Source organism: Amblyomma mixtum, chromosome 8 (genome assembly GCF_055824585.1).
Source record: "Amblyomma mixtum isolate Tamu chromosome 8, ASM5582458v1, whole genome shotgun sequence".
In the NCBI taxonomy this organism is placed as follows: Eukaryota; Metazoa; Arthropoda; class Arachnida; order Ixodida; family Ixodidae; genus Amblyomma; species Amblyomma mixtum.
Window position 1 is genome coordinate 139,182,701 of NC_143019.1, and position 24,115 is coordinate 139,206,815.

Below are 24,115 nucleotides of genomic sequence, written 5' to 3' on the forward strand. Positions count from 1 at the left end.
GACTGGGTAAACCTACTAGCTCCCGGGGAAGGCGAAAGTGTCAGGAAAAGAATAGATCGAGAAATCAGAAAGCATCTATACGTCTCGCCCATACCGAAGAACATGCACCCTGTACACGACGAGGGGAGGAGGAAAAGCAGAGCTAAGCACCTCGCTAACAAATTGGACAAACTCCCGCCGGGATCGGTCGCCTACACCGATGCAGCGATCGGGAAAGAAGGCGACGTAACCTCAGTCGCCCTGTTAGACACCGGGATCACCATAGGAATCGAAAGAAACCGAGATCTACCGCCGGTAGAGGCGGATGAGATTGCAATAGCCATTGCCATTGCACGACCAGGCGTGAAACACGTCGTCAGCGATAGCAAAGCGGCGGTTAGGAATTTTAGCAAGGGTAGAGTCAGCAATCGTGCTGCCAAAATTCTGAACGAGTCGTCTCTCGCCGAGCACACGCCGTCTCGCCGGCAACGAGGCTGCCCACATGCTCGCCCGCTCCTCATTACCTCGGGGTGCTGCGGACGCCTCCACAACATCATCTAAAAGCAAAGAAAGTATTGGTACGTTTAGGGATGTAACCGAAAATCTAAAGAAAGACCGGAGGATATATCCGCCACCGGATAGATCCCTGAGTAAAAAGGAGTCGTACGACTGGAGAAGACTCCAAGCTCGAAATTTCTTCTCGCCCCTGTGGAGGAGTTGGACGGGTGCCAGAGGTTGGAAGAAGGACGGTGCAGAAACCGAAATTTGTAAATTTTGCGACCGCGTGGCAACATTAGATCACATACTTTGGAGATGCGTTCGTGCCCCAGGGCGCAACGCGATTAAAATTGGCGATGAATGGGAGACCACGCTGAAAAGCTCCGACGAAAAAACGCCGCGGTGGCTCAGCGGTTATGGTGCTCGGCTGCTGACCCAAAAGACGCGGGTTCGATCCCGGCCGCGGCGGCTAGAATTTCTTTGGAGGAGAAATTCTAGAGGCCCGTGTACTGCGCGATGTCAGTGCACGTTAAAGAACCCCAGGTGGTCGAAATTTCCGGAGCCCTCCACTACGGCGTCTCTCATAGCCTTAGTCGCTTTGGGACGTTAAACCCCAAAACCTAAACATAAACCTAAAAAACTGAGCGCTTCGCCGTCCGCCTGGCGGCCGAGGCTGAGGACCTCTTCTCCTAGACGGGATCGGATGTCCTCCGGCCGCGGTGCGACAGACTGCCTCCCCGGACACCTGCGTGCGGACCCGGAGGGGGCTACCGCGCCCTATTCGGCGGAAATAAATGTTCTTCCTCCTCCTCCTTTCCTCAAAAAGAGTTCCGTTCAAAGGGCAAGGCATCGCGCCGAACGGGTGGTGGCGTTCCGTGGGCTCCCAGGGCTACGCTGTCGTGTTCCACTCCTAAAGGCGAAGCTTAAGCGTCATTAATTAGCAGTTAATCGCATGGTCTCTCTTTAAATCCCTCCTTGGCACTAAGCCTGCCCTTGCTCCCACTCTAGCTAAAGCCCTCACTCAGGGGACTCCCTCCGAACTTTTTGATCAACTCGCCTCTCTCTACCTCCCGCCCCCTCTGGCACCCTCTTACCCTGTGTACTCAGGTGGACCTAACCCCGATCTGGACCAATCCTTTACTCTCCGGGATCTCGAATCTGCTCTGGTTGCTAATGCTGCACGCTCGGCTCCCGGTGAGGATGCCATTACATACACCACACTTCGTGACCTTCCTGACTGCGCCAAAGAATTCCTCCTTCAAACCTACAATGAGGCCTGGGAGAGCGGCTGCTTGCCGAGCTCCTGGACATCCTCCCTTATTTCTATGATTCCGAAGCCGGGCAAACCTCCCTCTCTCTCTAACCTCTGCCCAATCTTCCCTGACGCCGTGCGTTGGTAAGACCCTTGATCGAATGGCTCTGACTCGCCTCTCTAATTTTCTTGAAGCACGGGAGTTCTTCCCCCATTCTCTCATTGGCTTCCGACGCCACGTCTGTGCACAGGACATGTTTCTGATTCTCCAGCAAACGTTCCTGTCCCCTATACCCCCTCAAATTCACGCACCTGTGACCGTCGATGTTCGCAAGGCCGTTGACGGTGTTTGCCACGATCACATCCTTTCTCAACTCGCCTCTTTGGATTGTGGCTCCCGCATGTACTCCTATATCCGCTCATTCCTCTCCAAACGTGCGGCTCGCTTTCGAGTAGACACCCACTTGTCTAACCCACACCACCTCACCCGTGGCACTCCTCAAGGTGCTGTTCTCTCTCCTACCCTTTTCATTCTCGCTATGGCCCCTCTCGCCTCCCAGCTAGCAGAAATTCCCGACCTGCATCATATATTTTACGCCGATGACATCACTCTCTGGTGTTCATCTGGCTCTCCCGGTCACGTACAGGACACCCTGCAACGTGGCCTAGATCTCATCGACTCCTTTCTCACCACCGCTGGCCTCTCTCCTGCTCCTGAGAAATCTGAGCTTCTCCTTCTCAACCATTCCTCCTACCAGCGCTCACACAACCACTTCGTCTCTCTCCACCTTTCTGGCTCTCCCATTCCTGTCGTCACACAGTGCAAAGTTCTTGGCTTCCCTTTGCATGCGGCCGTGAATGTGCAAGCTCTCCACCGCGCTGTCACCACCTGCCACTCGGTAACTCACCTCCTGCGGCGCGTGGTCACTCGACGCTCAGGTCTCCACGAGACTCATGCGTGCCGAGTTGCCCACGGCGCTGGCCCTCAACAAGGTCTTGTACTTTTCACCTTACGCTTCCTTCACTCAGACTCAACTTAACGCTCTTGAGACTGCCCTTGTGGGCCTCTACAAGGCAGTTCTCAACCTCCCTATCACTACCTCTACCACTAAGCTCTTTGCCACAGGCCTCTTCCATCCTCTTCGTTCTCTTCTCAGTCTCCATCGTGACTCGCAGCTTGCCCGGCTTTCCCTTACCCGTCAGGGTCCGTGGTTATTGACTCAAGCGCCCAAGCAACCACCGATATCCTTCGGACGGCCGACAGAGGTCTGTTTCGGATGTTCTGTACGTCCGCTGAACATCCGCAAACAGCCGGTAGACGTCCGTCGGTCGTCCGAAAGGTGGCCAAAGGTATACGGTTCGCCCGCCGACGGACGTCCAGTTGAGTACGTCCATTGGCGGATATTTCTCGAATATTCGCATATATGGTGCATGCGTGCTTTTTTCACTCCGCGCGATGCAATAAGACCAAAAACAATTTGATGCATAGCACGCATATTTTATTGTGGTTGATGACACATCAGCAGAGCAATGGGTTATATTCGGAAAATTTCTTAAATGTGACTCTTCAAATGTGGCAAGCTTGGGACACACATCCGTAACCTTCCCACCCACAGGATTTCTGAAATAAAAAGAACGCGGCAAACATCAGTCATGTGAAACAAATGGCACAATGCATCAGCCCAAGTAAAAACATTGGAACCATTTAATAGAAGTGTTTAATGCTGCAAGTATAACAGACAATGCACTTTAACAAACACCTCAATAAGTATAAGGCAATAACAGCTCTCACTTTTCCACACCATATTTGACAATGTAGAAGTACAGAAAGGTGGGCAAGTTGGTTATTACTATCCATGGTAAAACAGCGCGGAAAAAACACGAGGACGGAACAAACACGACAACACGAGCGCTGACTTTCAACTGACGATTTATTACGCACATGTGTACATATATAGCATTCCCGCCAAACACTAAACAGAACAAAAAAAAAACACTGCATCATCACTGAAAATATTAAATCTACATATCTACAAATGCATGCTCCAAAAAGGTGATTTCGCGGTTTCGCGGTGTTGGCCAGACTGGGAGATGTCTAAACGAACGCCTGAGGGAGCACCATAATTCTTTGGACAAGGCAGCCGGTTTGATCAGGGTGGATGTTTGGGCGAGTTGGTTGCTCATGATGAAAAACTGTAGCGCTCGAGACGAGGACACAACGAAGACGACAACACATGCGCTAACTTTCAACTGAATCTTTATTTAATGCACAAACAGTTTTTAAATACTGCGCAAGCATCAAAATATCTTCCCACTAGCCTATCACACCGCAAGTCACTTTTCACATTTTGTACATGCCATCAAGAAACATCATCTCCTTCTTTGATAAATATACAGATGGGATGCTTACACACTTATCTTCTAAGTTTTTTATTCGTTTTGCTTCAACAATCTCCCGTGTTAGCTGTTTCCTGCTTCTGTTAATAACCTGGCATTCATCGAACTTCGGCATGCATGCATCTGGGTTGCATTCCTCACAGTGTTCTGAAAGATTACCTTTTTTATTTTCTATATTCCTATTGTGCTCCCCTAGCCTCTCGTTTAGGCACCTCCCGGTTTGGCCTACGTACACCTTACCACATGACAGTGGCAAGGAATACACAACACCTTCTGCGCAGTCAACAAATTTCTTGGTGTGGTTCTTTGTACAACCTTTATGTTTCACAGAGTACGGATTTGTCATCTTACATAGTTTTGCCAGTTTATCTGGGGCCGAAAACACTACCTGAACGCCTACTCGTTGACCTATCTTTTTTAGATTATGGGAAATCCTGTGCATGTACGGAATTACCGCTGTTTTCCTACATTTCTCTGGCAGAGTTTGACATTGGATTTATTCTTACGAATCATCCTCTCAGCCACTGCCACCAAAATGGCGTTAGGATACCCAGCCTCTTGTAACCGTTTTACCTGTTCCTGAAAACTACTGTTCACCTGGTGCCCACACGACTTCTCCAGAGCCTTTTTGAAGCACGTGTTGACAATGCCTCTTTTTATCAACTTAGAGTGCGCCGAATTGTAATCAAGCAAGGATTTGTTGGCACGAGGGGCATAGCTCCAGCAAGTGTGTTCTTGACCACATACGAGTTTGATATCAAGGAAGCGAATTTCTTTGTTTTCAGGATATTCACAGGTCAGCTGAAGTGGGTCGAGGCATTCATTAAAAACTTCTGTTACATCAGATGATACTTTGTTTAGGTCATCAGAGCTACTGTCGATGAGGATGAGAAAATCGTCCACATATCTGAAAACTCTGGTCACTTTGGAACCAATTAGGCAATCATTGATGATTCTGTCAACACTTGCTAGGTACAAGTTGCTCAAAACCGGTGCTAGGCACGAGCCAATACAAACCCCCTGTTTTTGCAGATAGGGTTTGCCCTGCCAGCTGATAAAGGTGGACTGGAGATAAAAAGCTAAAAGGCCTAAAAAATTCTGTACAGACACTCCGGTAGCGTTCTGGAAAACTACTACTCCTAAATCGTCTATGCTATCTTCGACGCACTTAAGCAAACCTGCGTGGGGTAGTCAAGAACACACTTGCTGGAGCTATGCCCCTCGTGCCAACAAATCCTTGCTTGATTACAATTCGGCGCACTCTAAGTTGATAAAAAGAGGCATTGTCAACACGTGCTTCAAAAAGGCTCTGGAGAAGTCGTGTGGGCACCAGGTGAACAGTAGTTTTCAGGAACAGGTAAAACGGTTACAAGAGGCTGGGTATCCTAACGCCATTTTGGTGGCAGTGGCTGAGGGGATGATTCGTAAGAATAAATCCAAATGTCAAACTCTGCCAGAGAAATGTAGGAAAACAGCGGTAATTCCGTACATGCACAGGATTTCCCATAATCTAAAAAAGATAGGTCAACGAGTAGGCGTTCAGGTAGTGTTTTCGGCCCCAGATAAACTGGCAAAACTATGTAAGATGACAAATCCGTACTCTGTGAAACATAAAGGTTGTACAAAGAACCACACCAAGAAATTTGTTGACTGCGCAGAAGGTGTTGTGTATTCCTTGCCACTGTCATGTGGTAAGGTGTACGTAGGCCAAACCGGGAGGTGCCTAAACGAGAGGCTACGGGAGCACAATAGGAATATAGAAAATAAAAAAGGTAATCTTTCAGAACACTGTGAGGAATGCAACCCAGATGCATGCATGCCGAAGTTCGATGAATGCCAGGTTATTAACAGAAGCAGGAAACAGCTAACACGGGAGATTGTTGAAGCAAAACGAATAAAAAACTTAGAAGATAAGTGTGTAAGCATCCCATCTGTATATTTATCAAAGAAGGAGATGATGTTTCTTGATGGCATGTACAAAATGTGAAAAGTGACTTGCGGTGTGATAGGCTAGTGGGAAGATATTTTGATGCTTGCGCAGTATTTAAAAACTGTTTGTGCATTAAATAAAGATTCAGTTGAAAGTTAGCGCATGTGTTGTCGTCTTCGTTGTGTCCTCGTCTCGAGCGCTACAGTTTTTCATCATGAGCAACCAACTCGCCCAAACATCCACCCTGATCAAGTTCATTTCTAGTTCATCGGGCCCTTTTGTGTGTTTTCCCATCAGTCCTATTCACACTGTGTCGCTCATCGCAACAGCAGTCTGCAGAGCAAGATCCTTGTCGTTCTGCATACGTTCGCATGTAGTTCCGGAGGACGTCAAGCTCCTCTTTGGCGGCTTCTTGCCTTCTGCCGGTCACGGAAAAAGGGTCTGCAAGATACAGAAATCTGAGTTCCATCGACAAGCACGATTCTACCGGAAACAACTAGAAGTTCAGCTACAAGAAGCAGCCCCACCGGATACAGCCAGACGACAACTTCATCAATACCTTCGCCTTGCAGACCAAACCACCGAGTTCATGTGGCAGCAGCAGATGAGACATCTCCGATCACGTTTGCCTGCTAGACCGTCAGCACATAAAGGTACCCTCTACGTTCCCGATCAAGTCGTCCTGCCCAAGAACCTACAGGAAGTGCTGTCACTGGGTCCAAAGTTCGCCGTGGAAACAAAGAAATCGCCGCAAGAGCTGCTAACCTTCGTACGTCAAGTGTCTCGGTTAGCTGCCGAGGACCAGGCGGAGCGGTGCACCGCTGAAGGAGTAGACGTCCTGTATCGATGTAAGCAGGCCCAGCCGCAGTTTTCCTTGGGAAAGATTGCTGGTTACTTATTGGATCATTCTCTGTGTGTTGTGCCGGCGGATAAGGAAGGCGGGTTTGCCGTTTTTCCAAAATCTATGTTCAGTGACAAAGCTAACGAGGCCATTTCTAAGCTCTTCAACTGTCAGGCAAACCAGTCACTGTCTAGGCTCAAAACTCAAGCAAAAAAGTTGTGTAAGAAGCTAAGTCTTGATGGGGTAGTGAAAGCGATAGAAAGCAGCAAGCGAAATCACCTCGAGGTCTTTTTCAGTGCGAAAACGCACAAACCGGACGTCCCTCTAAGGGTAACCATTTCAGAAAATGACACTTGGCACAAGTCAATCGCCTTATTTTTACAAGAGAAACTAAACCTGTTAACAATCAAAGATCCGTACCTTATAAAGAATTCAGAAGAAGTAATAGGCTTCCTTAACACACAACCTGACAAGGGCTTTCAAGCCTTCTCTATCGATATTAAAGATCTTTACTATTCACTACCCCACGCAGGTTTGCTTAAGTGCGTCGAAGATAGCATAGACGATTTAGGAGTAGTAGTTTTCCAGAACGCTACCGGAGTGTCTGTACAGAATTTTTTAGGCCTTTTAGCTTTTTATCTCCAGTCCACCTTTATCAGCTGGCAGGGCAAACCCTATCTGCAAAAACAGGGGGTTTGTATTGGTTCGTGCCTAGCACCGGTTTTGAGCAACTTGTACCTAGCAAGTGTTGACAGAATCATCAATGATTGCCTAATTGGTTCCAAAGTGACCAGAGTTTTCAGATATGTGGACGATTTTCTCATCCTCATCGACAGTAGCTCTGATGACCTAAACAAAGTATCATCTGATGTAACAGAAGTTTTTAATGAATGCCTCGACCCACTTCAGCTGACCTGTGAATATCCTGAAAACAAAGAAATTCGCTTCCTTGATATCAAACTCGTATGTGGTCAAGAACACACTTGCTGGAGCTATGCCCCTCGTGCCAACAAATCCTTGCTTGATTACAATTCGGCGCACTCTAAGTTGATAAAAAGAGGCATTGTCAACACGTGCTTCAAAAAGGCTCTGGAGAAGTCGTGTGGGCACCAGGTGAACAGTAGTTTTCAGGAACAGGTAAAACGGTTACAAGAGGCTGGGTATCCTAACGCCATTTTGGTGGCAGTGGCTGAGGGGATGATTCGTAAGAATAAATCCAAATGTCAAACTCTGCCAGAGAAATGTAGGAAAACAGCGGTAATTCCGTACACGCACAGGATTTCCCATAATCTAAAAAAGATAGATCAACGAGTAGGCGTTCAGGTAGTGTTTTCGGCCCCAGATAAACCGGCAAAACTATGTAAGATGACAAATCCGTACTCTGTGAAACATAAAGGTTGTACAAAGAACCACACCAAGAAATTTGTTGACTGCGCAGAAGGTGTTGTGTATTCCTTGCCACTGTCATGTGGTAAGGTGTACGTAGGCCAAACCGGGAGGTGCCTAAACGAGAGGCTACGGGAGCACAATAGGAATATAGAAAATAAAAAAGGTAATCTTTCAGAACACTGTGAGGAATGCAACCCAGATGCATGCATGCCGAAGTTCGATGAATGCCAGGTTATTAACAGAAGCAGGAAACAGCTAACACGGGAGATTGTTGAAGCAAAACGAATAAAAAACTTAGAAGATAAGTGTGTAAGCATCCCATCTGTATATTTATCAAAGAAGGAGATGATGTTTCTTGATGGCATGTACAAAATGTGAAAAGTGACTTGCGGTGTGATAGGCTAGTGGGAAGATATTTTGATGCTTGCGCAGTATTTAAAAACTGTTTGTTCGTTAAATAAAGATTCAGTTGAAAGTTAGCGCATGTGTTGTCGTCTTCGTTGTGTCCTCGTCTCGAGCGCTACAGTTTTTCATCATGAGCCGGTTCGAATTTGGCGCTTCACTGCAGGCAACCTGAGCACACGTGCGCCCCATTGCTTCATCAGACATCCGTCATCTTCAAACATAAGGATCAGATAGTAAGGGAAATAGTAGAGGCATATCACATTGACAAAGGGGGTACAGCATGCATTAGTAAGCCCTCATTATCACTGGCTAACCGCGAAATCACCTTTTTGGAGCATGCATTTGTAGATATGTAGATTTAATATTTTCAGTGATGATGCAGTGTTTTTTTGTTCTGTTTAGTGTTTGGCGGGAATGCTATATATGTACACATGTGCGTAATAGATCGTCAGTTGAAAGTCAGCGCTCGTGTTGTCGTGTTTGTTCCGTCCTCGTGTTTTTTCCGCGCTGTTTTACCACGGATTTGACAATGTATCTGTACTTTATTTATTCTCATGGGCCTTAGGGCACTAACCTGCGCAGCACTGTACGCGACTGTGCGCAGAAAGCCGCAAAGCTTCCATTGCGAACTACACGTGCTTCCTATGGTCTGCCTTTCGCGCGTTGTCACTCTTTATATAGGCGCAGTGAACCTAGCGATGCCTTAAAAATTAACAAGATGGGCAAATACTCCGTCCCGCAACTTTGAAGAGGAGTGGGAATTGTCCGCGCGAGTTGAGGGCTCCCGCAGTGATGTAGGCTCCCGAAAGTGTGAGAACAGCACACACTTGTGGAAGCCATCTCCTCGCGCTTACTGCTCCCACTGTCCTGTGAACAAATGTTATATGAGCATGCTGCATTGTCCTAGAAGCAAGTTCCAAGAAATGTACTGGATACATACCTTCGTAGGCAATCACATGTGCACTAAGCCTTCTTTAAACCAAGGTCGACGCAGTACCGGATTCCGGTGTTCCAGAAGAGCTTTAAGCGCTTCCCGTATCTTTCGAATTGCTTAGTTTACATACTACTTTCGTCCACAGACCGAACAAAGCCAAACATTATAATAACAGAGCTATAAAGCTCTGCGCGACAACACTACGCGACAAATGAACAACAGCCCTACGGAGCCGTACTGACGGATTGGATTGGACTGACCGCGAACTGACATCTATGATGATGGTGATAGCAGAATGCACGGGAGTTTTGATACGAATGGTTTCAATGGCAAGTTTAGCTAGCAAAACGGTGGACATGTCGCACAACTCCACTAATTTGGAGAAGTTTTATAAATATAAAACTAGTCATTGAGTTCTTGCAAAATTCTGCAACACCTGCTTCTCCTCTTAGATAAATTTAGCTCGTTGGCGGCTCTTGCACTGCAGGAAGGAGTGGAATCGCAACAATTTACAAACATCTTTGCGTCAAACCCTCCAACTGAGGCAAATAAAACAGTATACATACACGAAAGACGCGAATTTTCTGTGAAATAAAAAACGTCCATACTCATGGCCTAGGAAAATACTCGGCCTTACATCCTTCGGACGTACACCTCGTCTCTCATGCGGATATACAAAAGTGGACACTGTCCGTGCGTCCGGCGGGTGTACGAATACGGATATCCGAAATCGGGTTGTGTTCGTACGTCCGATGGACGTCTGATCTCGGCAAAGGACGTTCGGATCTAGCTCGTACGTCCGACGGATATCTGTGGTTGCTTGGGCGGGTATCTCGGCCATTCCAATCTCCCCGCTCCCAATTTTCGTATCCTTCCCCTCCCGACCAACATGTCCCCCGTCCTGCACGCCGGCCGTCGTCATGCGGCCGCGCAGCACCATTCCCCTCTCTTTGATATCCAGGGTGTAGCCTACACAGATGCCTCCTTCGTGGCTCCTCGAGGTTCCTGCGGCTACGCTCTGTACCATCCACACCTCCCTGCTCCTGAAACCCACACCAGCGGGCCGTATCTACACCCTCCGGACGCATTGTCCCTCGAGGTCCTCTCCATTGCGCATGCCCTCCAGTCATTTGCCCGCCTTCCCTCTCTCCAAGAGTACACAGTCTATTCAGACTCACAAGCCGCTATACACCACATACAGAAACGCACCCTGACCCCTTCTCTCCAACAGGAGGACGAACGAGCGGTCTCCGCTCTGCAGCCTTCCCTCGTTTTCTTCCGCTGGGTTCCTGGGCATTCAGGATTCCTGTTCAACATAGCTATGATGCGCCTCCCAAGCCAAGTGGCCCGGGTGGAAGGCATTCAACACGCGTTATATGCAGATGACATTACAATTTGGACCACTGAGGGGAGCCTTGGGGACATGGAGGCCCGCCTTCAGCAGGCCGCTTCCATAGTCGATGCGTATGCTATTGACTGTGGGCTCCAATGTGCTCCAGCGAAATCAGAACTTCTATCCCAAAGGATAGGACAGCAATTCACATCTCTCTGTCAGGAGGTCCTATTAGAGAGGTGGAGGAGCTCCGTATTCTAAGCCTTTTCATTCACCACAGACTCAGACCGGACTCCACCATTGTGAAACTGAAGAGAGTAGGCGAACAGGTAGGGCGCATGATCCGCCGCGTTTCCAACAAGCGGGGCGGTCTGCGGGGCAGGGACGCGCTTCGGCTCGTCTATGCCTTCGTGACTAGCCGGATCCTCTACGCCGTGCCATATCTCCGCACTACTAAGCAATACGAGGCGCGAATAGACGCCATCATCCGCAAGGCAACTAAGCGAGCCCTGGATCTCCCGGTGGCTACCTCTAATGCCAAACTCAAGGCATTGGGGGTGCTCAACTCCTACCAGGAGCTGCGGGAGGCCCACCTCGTGAACCAATACACGCGGCTCATGCAGACGGCCCCTGGGCGCCGCCTGCTAAACCGTTTACACATCCAACACGACTGCACTCCAGAGGAGGCGGAGCGTATCCCAGTACTGTGGCGCCATATGCTCTGGGTCTCCCCGCTCCCCCGTAACATGGACACCGACATGCACGTAAACAGGCGACAAGCGCGGGCTCGGGTTTTTGAGAGACAACACGGCTCCCGACCCAGTGTATATTATGTAGACGTAGCAGGGCCATCGCCCACGGGATTTTACACGGCCGCTGTCGTTCACCAGGAAATGCACGTTGGTGGACTCTCTTTTCGAGCCCCGAATTCAATGCGAGCTGAGGAAGTAGCGATAGCGCTTGCTGCCGCCCACGCCAATTCGAGAATCATCATTACGGACTCCCGAAAAGCATGTTATCATTACTTGGCAGGGGAGATCTCCCCCTTAGCTACTTGTATTCTAAGACGGACTGCCACTGATCCAACACCCAAAAGAATCATTTGGGCTCCTGGCCACCAGGGCTTACGAGGTAATGAGGCCGCTGACGCGGCTGCCCGAGCGCTTATTCACCGGGCTCCTCATCCCAGCTCTTCTGGCTCGGAGACTAACCAGCCGCTGCTGCGAATCAGGGAAATTATAACGCATTATAGCGACATCCACCGCCTTTTCCCGGCCCCTGCAAAGGGGCTGAGTAAGACGGAGGAGCGAACTTTAAGGCGCCTGCAGACAGGTACTCTACTCTGTCCTGCAATCTTAAAGCATTACGACCCTAACACGGATGGGCGATGCCCGCACTGTGGGGAGACCTGTGATATCTTCCACATGGTGTGGGCATGTACTCAAAATCCCCACCTCCCCCCTTCCCCTACCCCTTCCAAAGAGGCATGGGAGACTGTCCTCCTCAACTGCTCCTCGCTTGAGTCCCAAAGGGCTCTGGTGAAACGGGCGAGAGACGGGACATTGTCATGCGGTGTCCCGGACTAGGGACGCCGACCATGTAGCGGGGCCACTCTGTGGCTCCCAAACTCTATTTCAGTAATTAAAAGTTTTCACCACCGCCACCTGGGCATTCAGGGATTGTTGTTGTTGTGACTGAGAGAAGGATGAAAAGAAAATTGCACGGGCCTGCCAACTGGCTCCAGCCGAGCCACCACCGCTGCCACGTGCAGAAAGAGGAGAGTAAAAGATCAGAGGAAAGTTAAAAATGAAAGAAAAGACGCGCGTCGCAGTCTTATCTGAAAGACCGATTCCAATTCACGAACATAAATAATCATAGATCGCGCCTCAGATGTATAGAATCAGGAGTTCCGCAAGGAAGTATCCTTGGGCCTATTTTGTTTCTTTACTACATCAATGATATTGTAAAATTAGAAAATAACTGCCGGTTTTTTATCTACGCTGACGACTGTACTGTGTTTTTTTCTGGGAAGGACATGGCGGAACTAGAAACAAAGGCAAGGGTTTTTTATTACAAACTGCAAGATTGGTGTAAAAGCAATTCGTTGATTCTAAATGAATCGAAAACAAAGTGCGTGCTGTTTCGTGCCCGCCGCTCATTAATTGATGTCCCAAAAAGTGTTAATTTAGGTCCATACATAGTATCTGTAGAAAAATGTGTCAAATCACTTGGGGTGATTTTTTCAGAACACATGTCCTGGAATGATCACATCAACTACCTCTCATCAAAATTAAGCAAGGCTGTGGGAATGATAAACCGATGCCGCCTTTTCCTTCCAACTGCAGTGAAACGTGTTATTTATTATGCTCTTTTCCATTCCCACTTGTGTTATTGTGTTTTAATATGGGGCAACACCACTACAACGAACATGCAGAAAATTTTTGTTCTTCAGAAACGAGCCCTACGCGCTGTTGCAAATGTGCCATTCTTCGAACACACAGCACCACTTTTTATTGCACATAAGATCATCAAAACACAAGACATATATATATGTATAAATTACTTTCCACTTACAAAAGGGCCCTTAAAGGCACCTTAGATTTGTTTTTAGACTTAGCACAACTAAAACCTCCTTTGAGTAATTACTGTCTTCGTAATCAGTCACCTTGGTTGGTTCCAGCATCACGAACTAATTACGGCATAATGATGACTCAACACACGTTACCAACAATACTTAATCAGTGTGATACACTACAAATTGATATTGCACAACTACCTCATAAACGTATTACCGAATTATTCATACAAAAGTCGTTTATTACCATCGTTACATAATGTATTAATGTCTTATCCAAGTTTGTTTTCCAGTTATGGTATTTCTGATGTGTGCATTTTTGTTTGTTTCCCCCGTATTTAGCATGTTTATTTTTCTCACCACTATGTGCCAAACCAGTTTTTGTTTCCGCATGCAAGTGCATCGTTCGTCGCTGCTAATGGGTGATGGGTGACTGGAGCTCAGTCAAGCCGCAACGAAGCGGCTTTTTCTCCAGTCACCTTTTTTCGCTGTACACTGTATGCGAAAATAAAGAACTGATTGATTGATTGATTGAACTGCGTCCGCCCGAGCGGACGCTGCTGAAAAAAACAGATAAGCGGCCGAAGCCGCGCTCGCCGAAACGAATGAGCTGGCCCATCAGCTCGCCCGCGACACACTTTTCCGGGCACGGTTCATCACCTGGCCCAAGCCCTCGGAGGACGGTGGGAGACTCACCCTTCGCTGCACCATAAAAGAGGTCTACCTTGAGCTCCGCCTCGACAAACGCCTTTACCCTCCCCCTCATCCATCACTCACGGTGCCGGAGTGTAGCCTTTTTCGGCACACACAAATGAATGCAGTTATCACCCCGTCCCGCCTCTTCCTCTATCGCTATCGGTCGGACCCTTCCTGTCCCAACTGCCCCTGTATCTATGCGGACCTGGCCCATTGCCTCTTCTATTGCCCGGCTGCTCAGCAGTCGGGTTCCTTCCCCGCACCCTCTCTATCCATCACCACCTGGCCACTGGCTTGGCGCTGAAGGGGAAGAAGAACAGCGGCTTCTGGTCGCCCAGGCGGTCGACATGCTCGGCCCATAAATTATCGATCAAAATTTTTGTATGGGATAGTCGGTGGTTCATCTTAAAGGGGTAGAGACACCACATTTTTGTGTTGTACCTCTGGGTTGTAAATAATGCGTAACGATTCAGTGAGCATGGAACACCATCTTAGAAGCATGAACTCGCATTATATAATTAATAATCGTATTATTTGTACCCAGCAGTTTCGGTTTCGGTTCGTAGTTGCCAGGTTTTGCCAGGCTCTTGCATGACGTCAAAAACCAGACAATGCGTTGTCACGTGGGTCCGGAAAGCCGTGATGTCGTGTAGGCATGTCGTCTGCTTGACACGCACGTGGTGCGCGTAAACACGGAGAGCCGGGCGGAGTGCAAGTCGCAATGCCGAATAGCTCCGAGTCGGAAAGAAGAGTTTTATTTCGGCGAAGACACCGATTATGAGGAATCGCGGCATGACGCAGACGAGGAAGGAGACGCCGCGGTTCGAACCCCGACAACCACTTCATTTTTGATCCGCTGGCCAGCGATTCCGAAGAGGAGGCAGGCGTCGGGCCCGACCTAGCTCAGATTGTGCCAGCGAGCGCCGAGCGTGTAGGCAACGTCAAATGGCAAAGGCGCGTTCACACTATGCCGACGATCGGCCGATTTCCGTCTGGCGATGGTCGGCGGCAGCGATTTTCGTGCCGTCGACGCGTCTGTCACAGTGCGCAGACGCCGACCGAGCGCCGGTTGTCGCCCGACGAGGGCATCGCCGTCGCGTCGCCGAGATAGCAGCCGTCGGTTGACCCGTGTGTCACACTCTGCCGACAACAGCACCGACCTCACGCCGACGTTGTCCTATCCCGACAGCTCGACGCTGCTGCTTCGTGCGCGCTGCTCGTCTGCTAGCTCCGTTGCTGAAGGCGTCGTGGAAATCGAACTTATCTTCTATTATGGGACGAGTTCGCACTAAAGCGATGTGAAGAGTAGGCCTTTTATTATAGCACAGTCGACTTCCAAAGCGCCGTCAACTGCGGCTTCGAAGCGAAATCACCTAGGCCTAGCGACGACTAGGGCAGCCTGGGACCAGCACGCAGTTCAGGCGCGTTAACACTAGGCCGACGGGACCCCGATGACGACGGTCGCGTCGGCCAACCTGGTCGTTCCCCGACTAGCAGTCACACTGCACCGACGACGACGCCCCCAACGACCAAGCGTCGTCCTAGTGTGACAACGTCGCCGACCAAAGATGCCGACGAGACCCGTCGGCCGACGCGTCTTGGGCAGATCGGTGGCCGAGCGAAAACATTCGCCGACCAAAAGCGAGTACCGAGTTCAGAGCGCAAAATGCAAACATTGTGTAGACAAGTAATGCACGCGCAGCAACATTCATCAAACCATATGGCCACTTGGCCGACGCGTCGCACCGATCGTCGGTGAGCATCGCTGCGCCGCTGTACCCAAGCTCCGCCCACAATCGGTGTCGCACTTCGCCGCCGTGCAGCAGTGCCTGAGCGCTGCTTTGGATGGTGTACAAATGTCACAAGAAAAGACAAGATCGCCTTGTTATCAGAAAGACTGCTCGAGCAACGATAAAGCATGCCTGCTTATGTTTCGAGCTTTCGGCAACGGCACCGCTCGCGGGCGCTCCGGGCGGCGAGCTCTGCTGCTGCCTTGCTGCCGTGGTCGTCGCTAGGCCTTGTTGGGGCTCGGCATCCCACCGCTGCCACCACTGTTGGGACTTTGGCATCCCACCGCTGCCACCACTGTTGGGGCTCGGCATCCCACCGCTGCTACCACTGTTGGGACTGGGTGTCCGAGCCAGGAAACGGTCGAGGCGACGGTGAGTAAAATGACTTTTATGTACAGTACGTACAAGGGCTTTTACATGATACAAGGGTCAAGAGCACCACGGGCAGGCACACAGAAGGGCGGCCCCGGCGGCGAGCGTAGCTCCGGCGTGATGGCTCTTCTGCTGCCCGTCTGCTGGTCGGGTTCAGTGCGGCTCCGCTTTTAAAGGGGCACTGCGATGATTTCCTCGGTACCAGTTAATATCATTAAATAGATTCGCCATGCTTTCCAGAGGCCAGAGCAAAAAGAATTATTGAAATCGGTGCACGCAAGCGAAAGTTACTCCACTCTGAAAATTCAAAATGAAAAGCTCAGGCGAAAACGCATTTCACTCGCCCATTTCACTCACCCAGTACCGAGATTGGGCGCTACCAATCAGAACCGCACCTAGCGCACACGCAGCGGAAGCGTGCATGCAGTTGTTGCTTTGTCGGGGCTGTAGACAGCCGCGCATTTTGACGGCGTCTTCCCCCCGTGTACGCGACGCCATAGTCAGGGCAGGGGTAGCAGGGGCGACTAATAACAAAGGAAGCTCCCCGAAGTTCCTTTTTTAGTCGGACTGGAAGGCTGTCGGCAGTAGCCCCCCTCCTCCCCAAACTCGACTCCCGTCTCTTGTCCGGCCTTTCTCTTCACAATTCTGGGCAAGGTGTGTCGACTGGCTTTTTATTTCGCTGCCGTCTTGGTATGGTCACGGCCGGTTACGACGCGCGCGCTTTCTGGTTTGAGCCAACGTTTTTTGAGCAGCGCTGGCCGCCACGAAGGTTTGAAGCGGAATGGAAAGTGTCGCCCCTAGCTGTATTCTGGTTAGTTTTCGTTCGCTTTCCCTGCTTCTTTCCAGTTTTGTGGCATCCGAAAAGCTTTCAGTACTCAGAGACATAATATTTTGGATCCATTTCGCAAGTATAAAGGAACAATATGCAAACTGGACGCCCAACCAATGAGAAAGGCAGCGCCCTATCTGGATGCCACCTCATTTCCGCTGCCGCAAATGGCCGCCGCGTTGCGACGCCATCGGCTCGAAACAAACATTTATAGCGAAGATTAAAATATCAAATATTATGATTTCGGTGATCTCATTGCGCGTTCAGGACTCACAATGTCCCTTACTCTGCATACAAAGAATAAAGACCCCATGCTTTATCTACGTCGCAGGGCACCTTTAAAGCCGCTGGTAACGGTTACGGCAGCCAGCCGTTGAAATCCTCCAATCAGGTCACGGCACTGGCCACCGTTCAAATTAGACCAATGGTCGAGAGGCGACGGCCGATGACGCGTCGGAGGAGCCCGCACCGACGGAGAGGAGGGAAGGAGGAAGGGTCCGTGTCGGCGCCGGCCTGGCGGGATGAGTCACGCTCACCGTGGTCACGCTGCACGTCGCGACATGTCCGGGAGAGTCTGGGCCTGCTTTGAGCGACGGCGGGCGCGCAGCGCTTGTTTCCAAAGAGGCCAGCCAGCGAAATGTGGGCTCGGGCACTACAGCACCACCGCCGCCAGACAATGCGCCACGAAGACGAGCTACTTCCGCGTGGCTCGGATGCGGCGCGCGCTCGTACGCCAGGCTCCTCCAAGTTCTCGTCCGGTGTTCAGCCGCAGGTAGCTCCAGGCTCCTTTCCGAGAACAGGTCCCGCTCGTCAGGACAGGATCACTGCTCCGCCGCCTTGTCGCCCAGGTGACTGGATCAGCTTCGCTCGGTCCTTCGGAAGAGCTTGCTTCACAGCATCGGTCGTTGATCGTTCTGCATGTTGCCAAGAACCGACCGACAACAGGCAACATCCAACACGAGCAAGTACCCTCCGTCACCCGTCAAAACACCAGACTTAAAGTCACAAAAACTCCGCTAGCAATAGTTCTGTCCCCTTTTCGCTCCCTCTTCAACAAGAGACACATGTGGGATACCAGAACTTGAAAGTAATTAACTCAAACAAAGTGTCAAACACATGAAACACTCGGAATGAAATGAATGCAAAATAAATTCGCACTCTTGAGATTACTCGGCCAGAACACTCAGCTGAGGCCACAAATGAGGATATAAATTTTTCCCCGATCTACGAGCGAAGTTAACAGCTGTTCGCGAAGAGACAAAATGTAGGTCACGAGGAGGCGAAGGCAGCCTTGCTTAGAACACACGGCTTAGTGCGTCTACGCCAGCGTTTAACTCTGTTAAAACTACACCCGCTACCGCGGAAGCTAATGACTCTGCCTCTTTCGCTGTAGCTGCGCTTTTCTCTCTCTCTCTCTACTACCGTGGAAGCTAATGTCTCTGCCTATTTCGCGGTAGACGCGCTTTCCTTTCTCTCTGTACTTGTCTTTCCAGTTTCGACGGGCGGTACAAAACGAGAAAGATTCGCTTTCACTGACTTGCGACTTGTCCCTTTCTTTGCGCTTCGCGCGCCAGTTGCGGCGTTCAACTGCGATTGCGCAAAGCTTCCAGTGGGACCTTTCTTTCCTTTCCTTTGTTCTTTGTGGCAAGTGAGACATTCCACGAGTCTTTAATTTCTCGCGCACCCGTTTGCCTTTCCGCTCGATGTGCGGTTGGCCTCTACACGGCCTTTTGATTTCACGCCTACTAAATGGTGTTATTTCCACTCGCGGCTTTCCATCGCGATACCTGAGCTTGGCCGAGCGCTTAGACGGTTTCTTCTTGGCAATTTTCTTGCCCCTGTCACTGCGGCCTCGTACAATCCTTCGCTCTTTGAGCCGTACATGCGCTTTCTTTCAGCGCGCGTGCCGCTTTCTGTGGGAGCGCGGTTTCTCCCGTGACTGCAGCGGAAAGCGAGAGCCCGCATGAGAGCACGTGCCTTTGCGCGTCTTGCTCTCTCGGTGCTGGCGGCAAGATTCACACTTGTCCCGCTCCTTAATTTTTCGCCTCACGGGCAGCGCTCTCTTGTATCTCGGTTTCCTCCCAAGATACTCTTTCCCGCGCGAATACTTGTATGATTTCTTTTTGCAGTTTATTCGACTGCTCAGATCTATGTGCCTCGACACACCGATGCGCTTCGCTTTGCGCGATAGCGACGCCTCGAACACCTCTTTAGCTCTGATTCTGACTATAGTTTCAGGGCTAACAACGTGAATGACTTTACTGAAGTCATTTTGCCAGCGACGTTGGCGCTTTTGATGGTGGCAACCCGTTTCCACGCGCTTGGTGGTGGTAGTGGTTTATTAAAAAAAAAAAAAAAGTGAAGCAAAAGAGTGTTGCCGGCCGCGGCAATTGCTATCTAATATCTTAAGCACCCGAGCTGCAGCCGGCGGAAACGAAAGGGAAAGGGATAGGATAGTGAGGAGAAGTATAGAGGGGAGCGACAGCGAGAAAGGACAGGGTAGAGCTTTGTACACTATTTACAAAATACAAAAGTAATCAAGTTCGCGCCGCTCGCGCGCTAATGTCCAAGCATTGTCCGAAAGTAAGTGCGCGCGAGCGGCCACTGCGCACAATCACTTACACCAGAAGTAAACTGTATGTACATAGCCGCGCGCACGTAGCGTCCTGTCTCGGATTAATCGCGCGCGCGGCACACTGCACTAGCGGCCGGGGTGGGGCGCCCGGCCGCGTATACCGTCCGAGGTAGCACCCACGGAGCGTTCGTGTCACGCGTGCACTACCTGGCGTAGAGCAAGCGGGGAGTCAAGTCCGCCTGCTCGATGAACGCACAGAGGCTCACCATTGTTCTGTCACGGGTGCGCGCACTGCCGCGCGGCCACAGGAGCGCTTCGAGACTGTCCGGGATGATTCCCAGCGCCCTGTATGCCGCGAGCATCTCGCGACGCGGCACTGCAGAAGCGGTACAGCGAAGGAGCATGTGTTCCAATGTCTCCACTGCGCCGCATTCAGCGCACGCGTCGCTTGGCGAAAGTCCGTGGCGCACCCGTCTTTCCCCGGGCCACACGCAGCCGACGCGCACTCGGATGATCATCGCCCGCTGGAGGCGCGACAGTGAGCGCGCGCCGACGAGAGAAATGCGCTCTCCTCGCGCGATGCGAGGGTCCGGGTGTTGCTGACGGAGGTGGTCGTAGATCACCGCACGCACGTCTTCCAGGGCGAGCGGTTCGTCGCTGGGAGGAAGCTGATGTGCGGCGGTGGCGAGCTCGTCGGCTTGCTCGTTGCCGCGGATGCCGCAGTGACCGGGCACCCACTGCACGCGAATACTGCATCTGCGCTCCGCGAGGCGCTCAATGCGCTCGCGTAACGCGCACAGCAACGGGGTGCCACGAGCGGGAGTCTGCAGGCGGCTGAGGGCGGCACGGGAATCACACAGCAGAGCACACCTGGGTGGCGGCGGAGTAAGGGTGAGCACCAGGTCCAAGCCCAGGCGAAGACCCAGTAGCTCCGCCGTGGTCGAAGAGCCCAGGTAAGCCACTCTTTGCTGGCGGTGCAGCTGCAGGGCGGGGATGGTGGCCGCTGCGGCGAGCGAGCAGTTTTCGCTCACCACGGAGCCGTCAGTGAACACAAGCAGATGGTCGCGCAGTTGCTCGTAGATGACGGCTCCGGCTAGCTGCTGCACCGCACATAGTGGTGTGCTGCGTTTTCCCGCGATGCCGACGATCTCTCGCTGTACCTCCGTCGTGAGGGGCCAGGGGGAGCAGAGGCCGTAGGGGGGCGTGGCGCGCGTCAGCTGGTCATATTCCTGCAGTGCCGCGCCCATTCTTGAGCGCGGGTAGTGACGAAGGCGCTGCAGGAGTTCCGCGCCGTCTGGTGCGCGGTGAAGGCGGTCAATGTGGTGCAGCGAGCGCTGCGTGGCCTGTAGCTGCAGCGGCCACGCGCCCGCCTCGGCCAGTGTCGCCTCGCATTGCGAGTTTCCGGGTAGACCGAGGCAGGTCCGCAGCGCTTTGCGATGCTGCACCTCCAGTGCCTTCCATGATGGTTTGCACCGTGACGAGGGGCAGCGCGTAGAGTATCGCCCCTAAGGCTGCGGCGTTGTAGAGGCGCAGCGCAGCCTGCTGAGAAATCCCCTGGCCCCGGGCGGTGAGCTTGTGCACAGCGGCTGTAGTCCTCTTCATCTGCTGGCAGGCCCTGGTCGCCGCGGGGCGGAAGGAGAGGCGCTGGTCGATTTCCAGGCCGAGGTACCGCACGGAGCTCTTCCACGGCAGCGGCGTCCCAGCCAACGTCAGCGGCGCCAGGCGGGCGCATCTGCGAGCTGCGCAGGCCATGGCTGCAGTCTTCTCCGCACAAAGCGCCAGGCCGAGGCCCCGCAACCGGTCGCCGATAGTGTCAAGGGACCCCTGGAGACAGTCTCTCACGCGGGAAGCCTCGCCCGGAGGTCCCAAGCACCACAGAGCGATGTCGTCCGCGTATATGGAGATGTACACGCGGTGCCGGTTGCCTGTGGGCAGACAGCCCGGCACCGCCGACATCGCCACATTGAAGAGGAACGGGGACAACACCGACCCCTGCGGCACGCCTAGATCCACCGGGCAGGGCTGAGAGAGAGCCGCTCCCACGCGCACGCGAATAGTGCGCGCGTTGAGGAACCCCTGCACATAACGCAACAGACGACCGGCCACGCCCGCCTCTTCCAGCCTCGCGAGAATTACCGCACGGTGGACGTTGTCAAACGCACTCGACACGTCGAGCAGCAAGAGCAGTGCTACCTGCCGCGCCGCCACGGCGTGCTCGAGTGCGGAGACAACGTCCGCGATTGAATCTGCCGCGCAGCGCATCCCGCGAAACCCTGTCTGACACTCGTCGAACAAGTCTGCCTCCGCGGCCCGCGCATGCAGGCGTTGGAGCGCCATATGCTCCATAAGCTTGCATGCCGCCGACGTTAGCGCCACTGGCCGGTAACCGCTGAGCTCCGTGGGTGGGCGGCCTGGCTTCGGTATCGGGCAGACGACCGCTGTGCGCCACTCCTCAGGTAGCACCCCGCGTTCCCACACCAGGTTGAGCTGCCGCAGGAGGACTTGACGTTGTTCCGCGTCCAGGTTGCGCAGCATCTGGTACGTAACCCCGTCTGGCCCGGGCGATGAGCGGCGGGTGCAGTGGTGCAGCGCGTCGTTCAGTTCCCCCGCTGTGAAGAGCGCGTTGCACGGGCCGTCATCCGGGGCGGGGGAAGAGTACCTGGCGTCAAAACTGGGGCCCGATGTCGTCACTGCACTGCTCGCGGGACGCTGTGGCGCAAATCGGTCAGCGAACTGCTCAGCCAGCTGTTGGTTTGGCCGCTCGAGATGGCGAGAGCGGCCAGGGGCTGAGGGTTCGCCTGAGGTGTAGTGATGCGCCGCAGGGTGGTGAAGAGCCGCCGCGAGCTGCGATCCTTCTCCATCGTGTTGCAGAGAGAAGCCCACTGCCGTCGATAAAGCTTGTTGGAGTGACGCCTTGCCGCTGCGTCCAGCCGATTGTAGACCGTCCAGTCTTCTGGCTTGTCCGTCCGTCGCGCCCTGCGCTCCGCCTTGTCCCTTTTGTCGCGCAGATCGAGCAGCTTATTGTCGGGTGTTGGCTGACCTGCCCGCACCTCTGCGCGACGCGTGGCTGCGAGGGCGCTCCGGACAAGACTGGTGAAGTAATCGGCGCCGGACGCAGCGGCGGCGTCCACCTCTTGGCGGAAGCGGCCCCAATTCACGATTGCGTACGTACGCATGGGGCGCGCCTCTTTAGCAGTGGGCTCTATGGTGATGGAGAAGTGATCCGAGCCCCAGAGTGATGGTGCACGACGCCAGGTCGCCTCGATGCCGCTGGACGCGAACGCAACGTCGATGCAGGAGCCTGACGATCCACGCCGTCGGAAGGTGGGCTGGCCAGTTTGAGAGGAGTGAGTCCCAGCTGCGTTGCTGTGTCATGCAGGTCGTCGCCGCGCCGGTCGTTGCGCGCACTGCCCCACGCACAATGATGGGCGTTGAAGTCACCAACTATGAGCTGGCGCGGGGCACAACACGACGACACTGCACGAAAACACAGCGCGTTCCACGCCACAGCTGGGCGCACATAAACACTGGCCACTGATGTGTCAACACCCCCGACGCGCACTGTCACTGCCACGCACTCCTGAACGTCACTCGTCGCCGCCGCCGTGCCGACGAGCGCGTGCTGGACGTCGCGTCGCACATAAATGGAGGCCCGCGATTTCCCGGGTCGATGGGCTGGGTCGCCGCAGGGGATCGATGCACATGACTCCTCCTCACACTTCGTTGGTGAATGGTAACCGATGTAGCCGGGCAGCCGCCTTTGGGGCTCCCCATCCCGCAGCCGGACGTAAGTTTCCTGCAGCGCGATCACCTCTGGTTGTTCGGATGTTATGCGTGAGCGGAGCTCAGCGTATCGCGCTGCAAGGGAGCGGACGTTCCATTGCAGGACTGTGGGAATGCGGGGTACTGCCCGGCGACTAGCCATGTTGTTGGCTGTTTAGTGCAGGAGGGCCTGTCGCTTCCTCACAGATGCGGCGACCCTCGGAGCCCTCTGGCAGGAGCACGCTTAGTGCTCGCAGCGCGGCCTGCAGGCGCTCGATTAAGGCGTCGCGTGCGTCCAGAGGGGAGCCACCGGAGGTAGTCGGTGCGGGCCTCACTGGTGCGGTGCGGGAACCGGCCTGCTGCTTGGGATGCTGCCCCCGCTGCTTCTGAGGCCGGAGCTGCTGAGAAGGCTGCTGCTGCTGCTTGCTGTGGCCCGCAACCTGCGCATAGCTGCGCTTGCTTGGTTGCTGCTGTGCAGCCTGCGGAGCCGTTTCTTCGCGTACAACCGCGCGCACGGCCCGTCGTGAGAGAGGCACCTCTGACGAAGCCAAAATCGTG

At 52.7% G+C, this 24,115-nt stretch overlaps 1 protein-coding gene across 1 annotated transcript in view; it reads left to right on the forward strand.

The window, feature by feature from the left end:
- Positions 1–24,115, forward strand: part of LOC149334618 (uncharacterized) — a 45,198-nt gene that overhangs the window by 1,517 nt on the left and 19,566 nt on the right. The window contains exon 2 of the mRNA XM_089557966.1: positions 6,693–8,101. Within this exon, the coding sequence (XP_089414092.1) occupies positions 6,693–8,101 (1,409 nt within the window). The remainder of the gene's footprint in view (positions 1–6,692; positions 8,102–24,115) is intronic.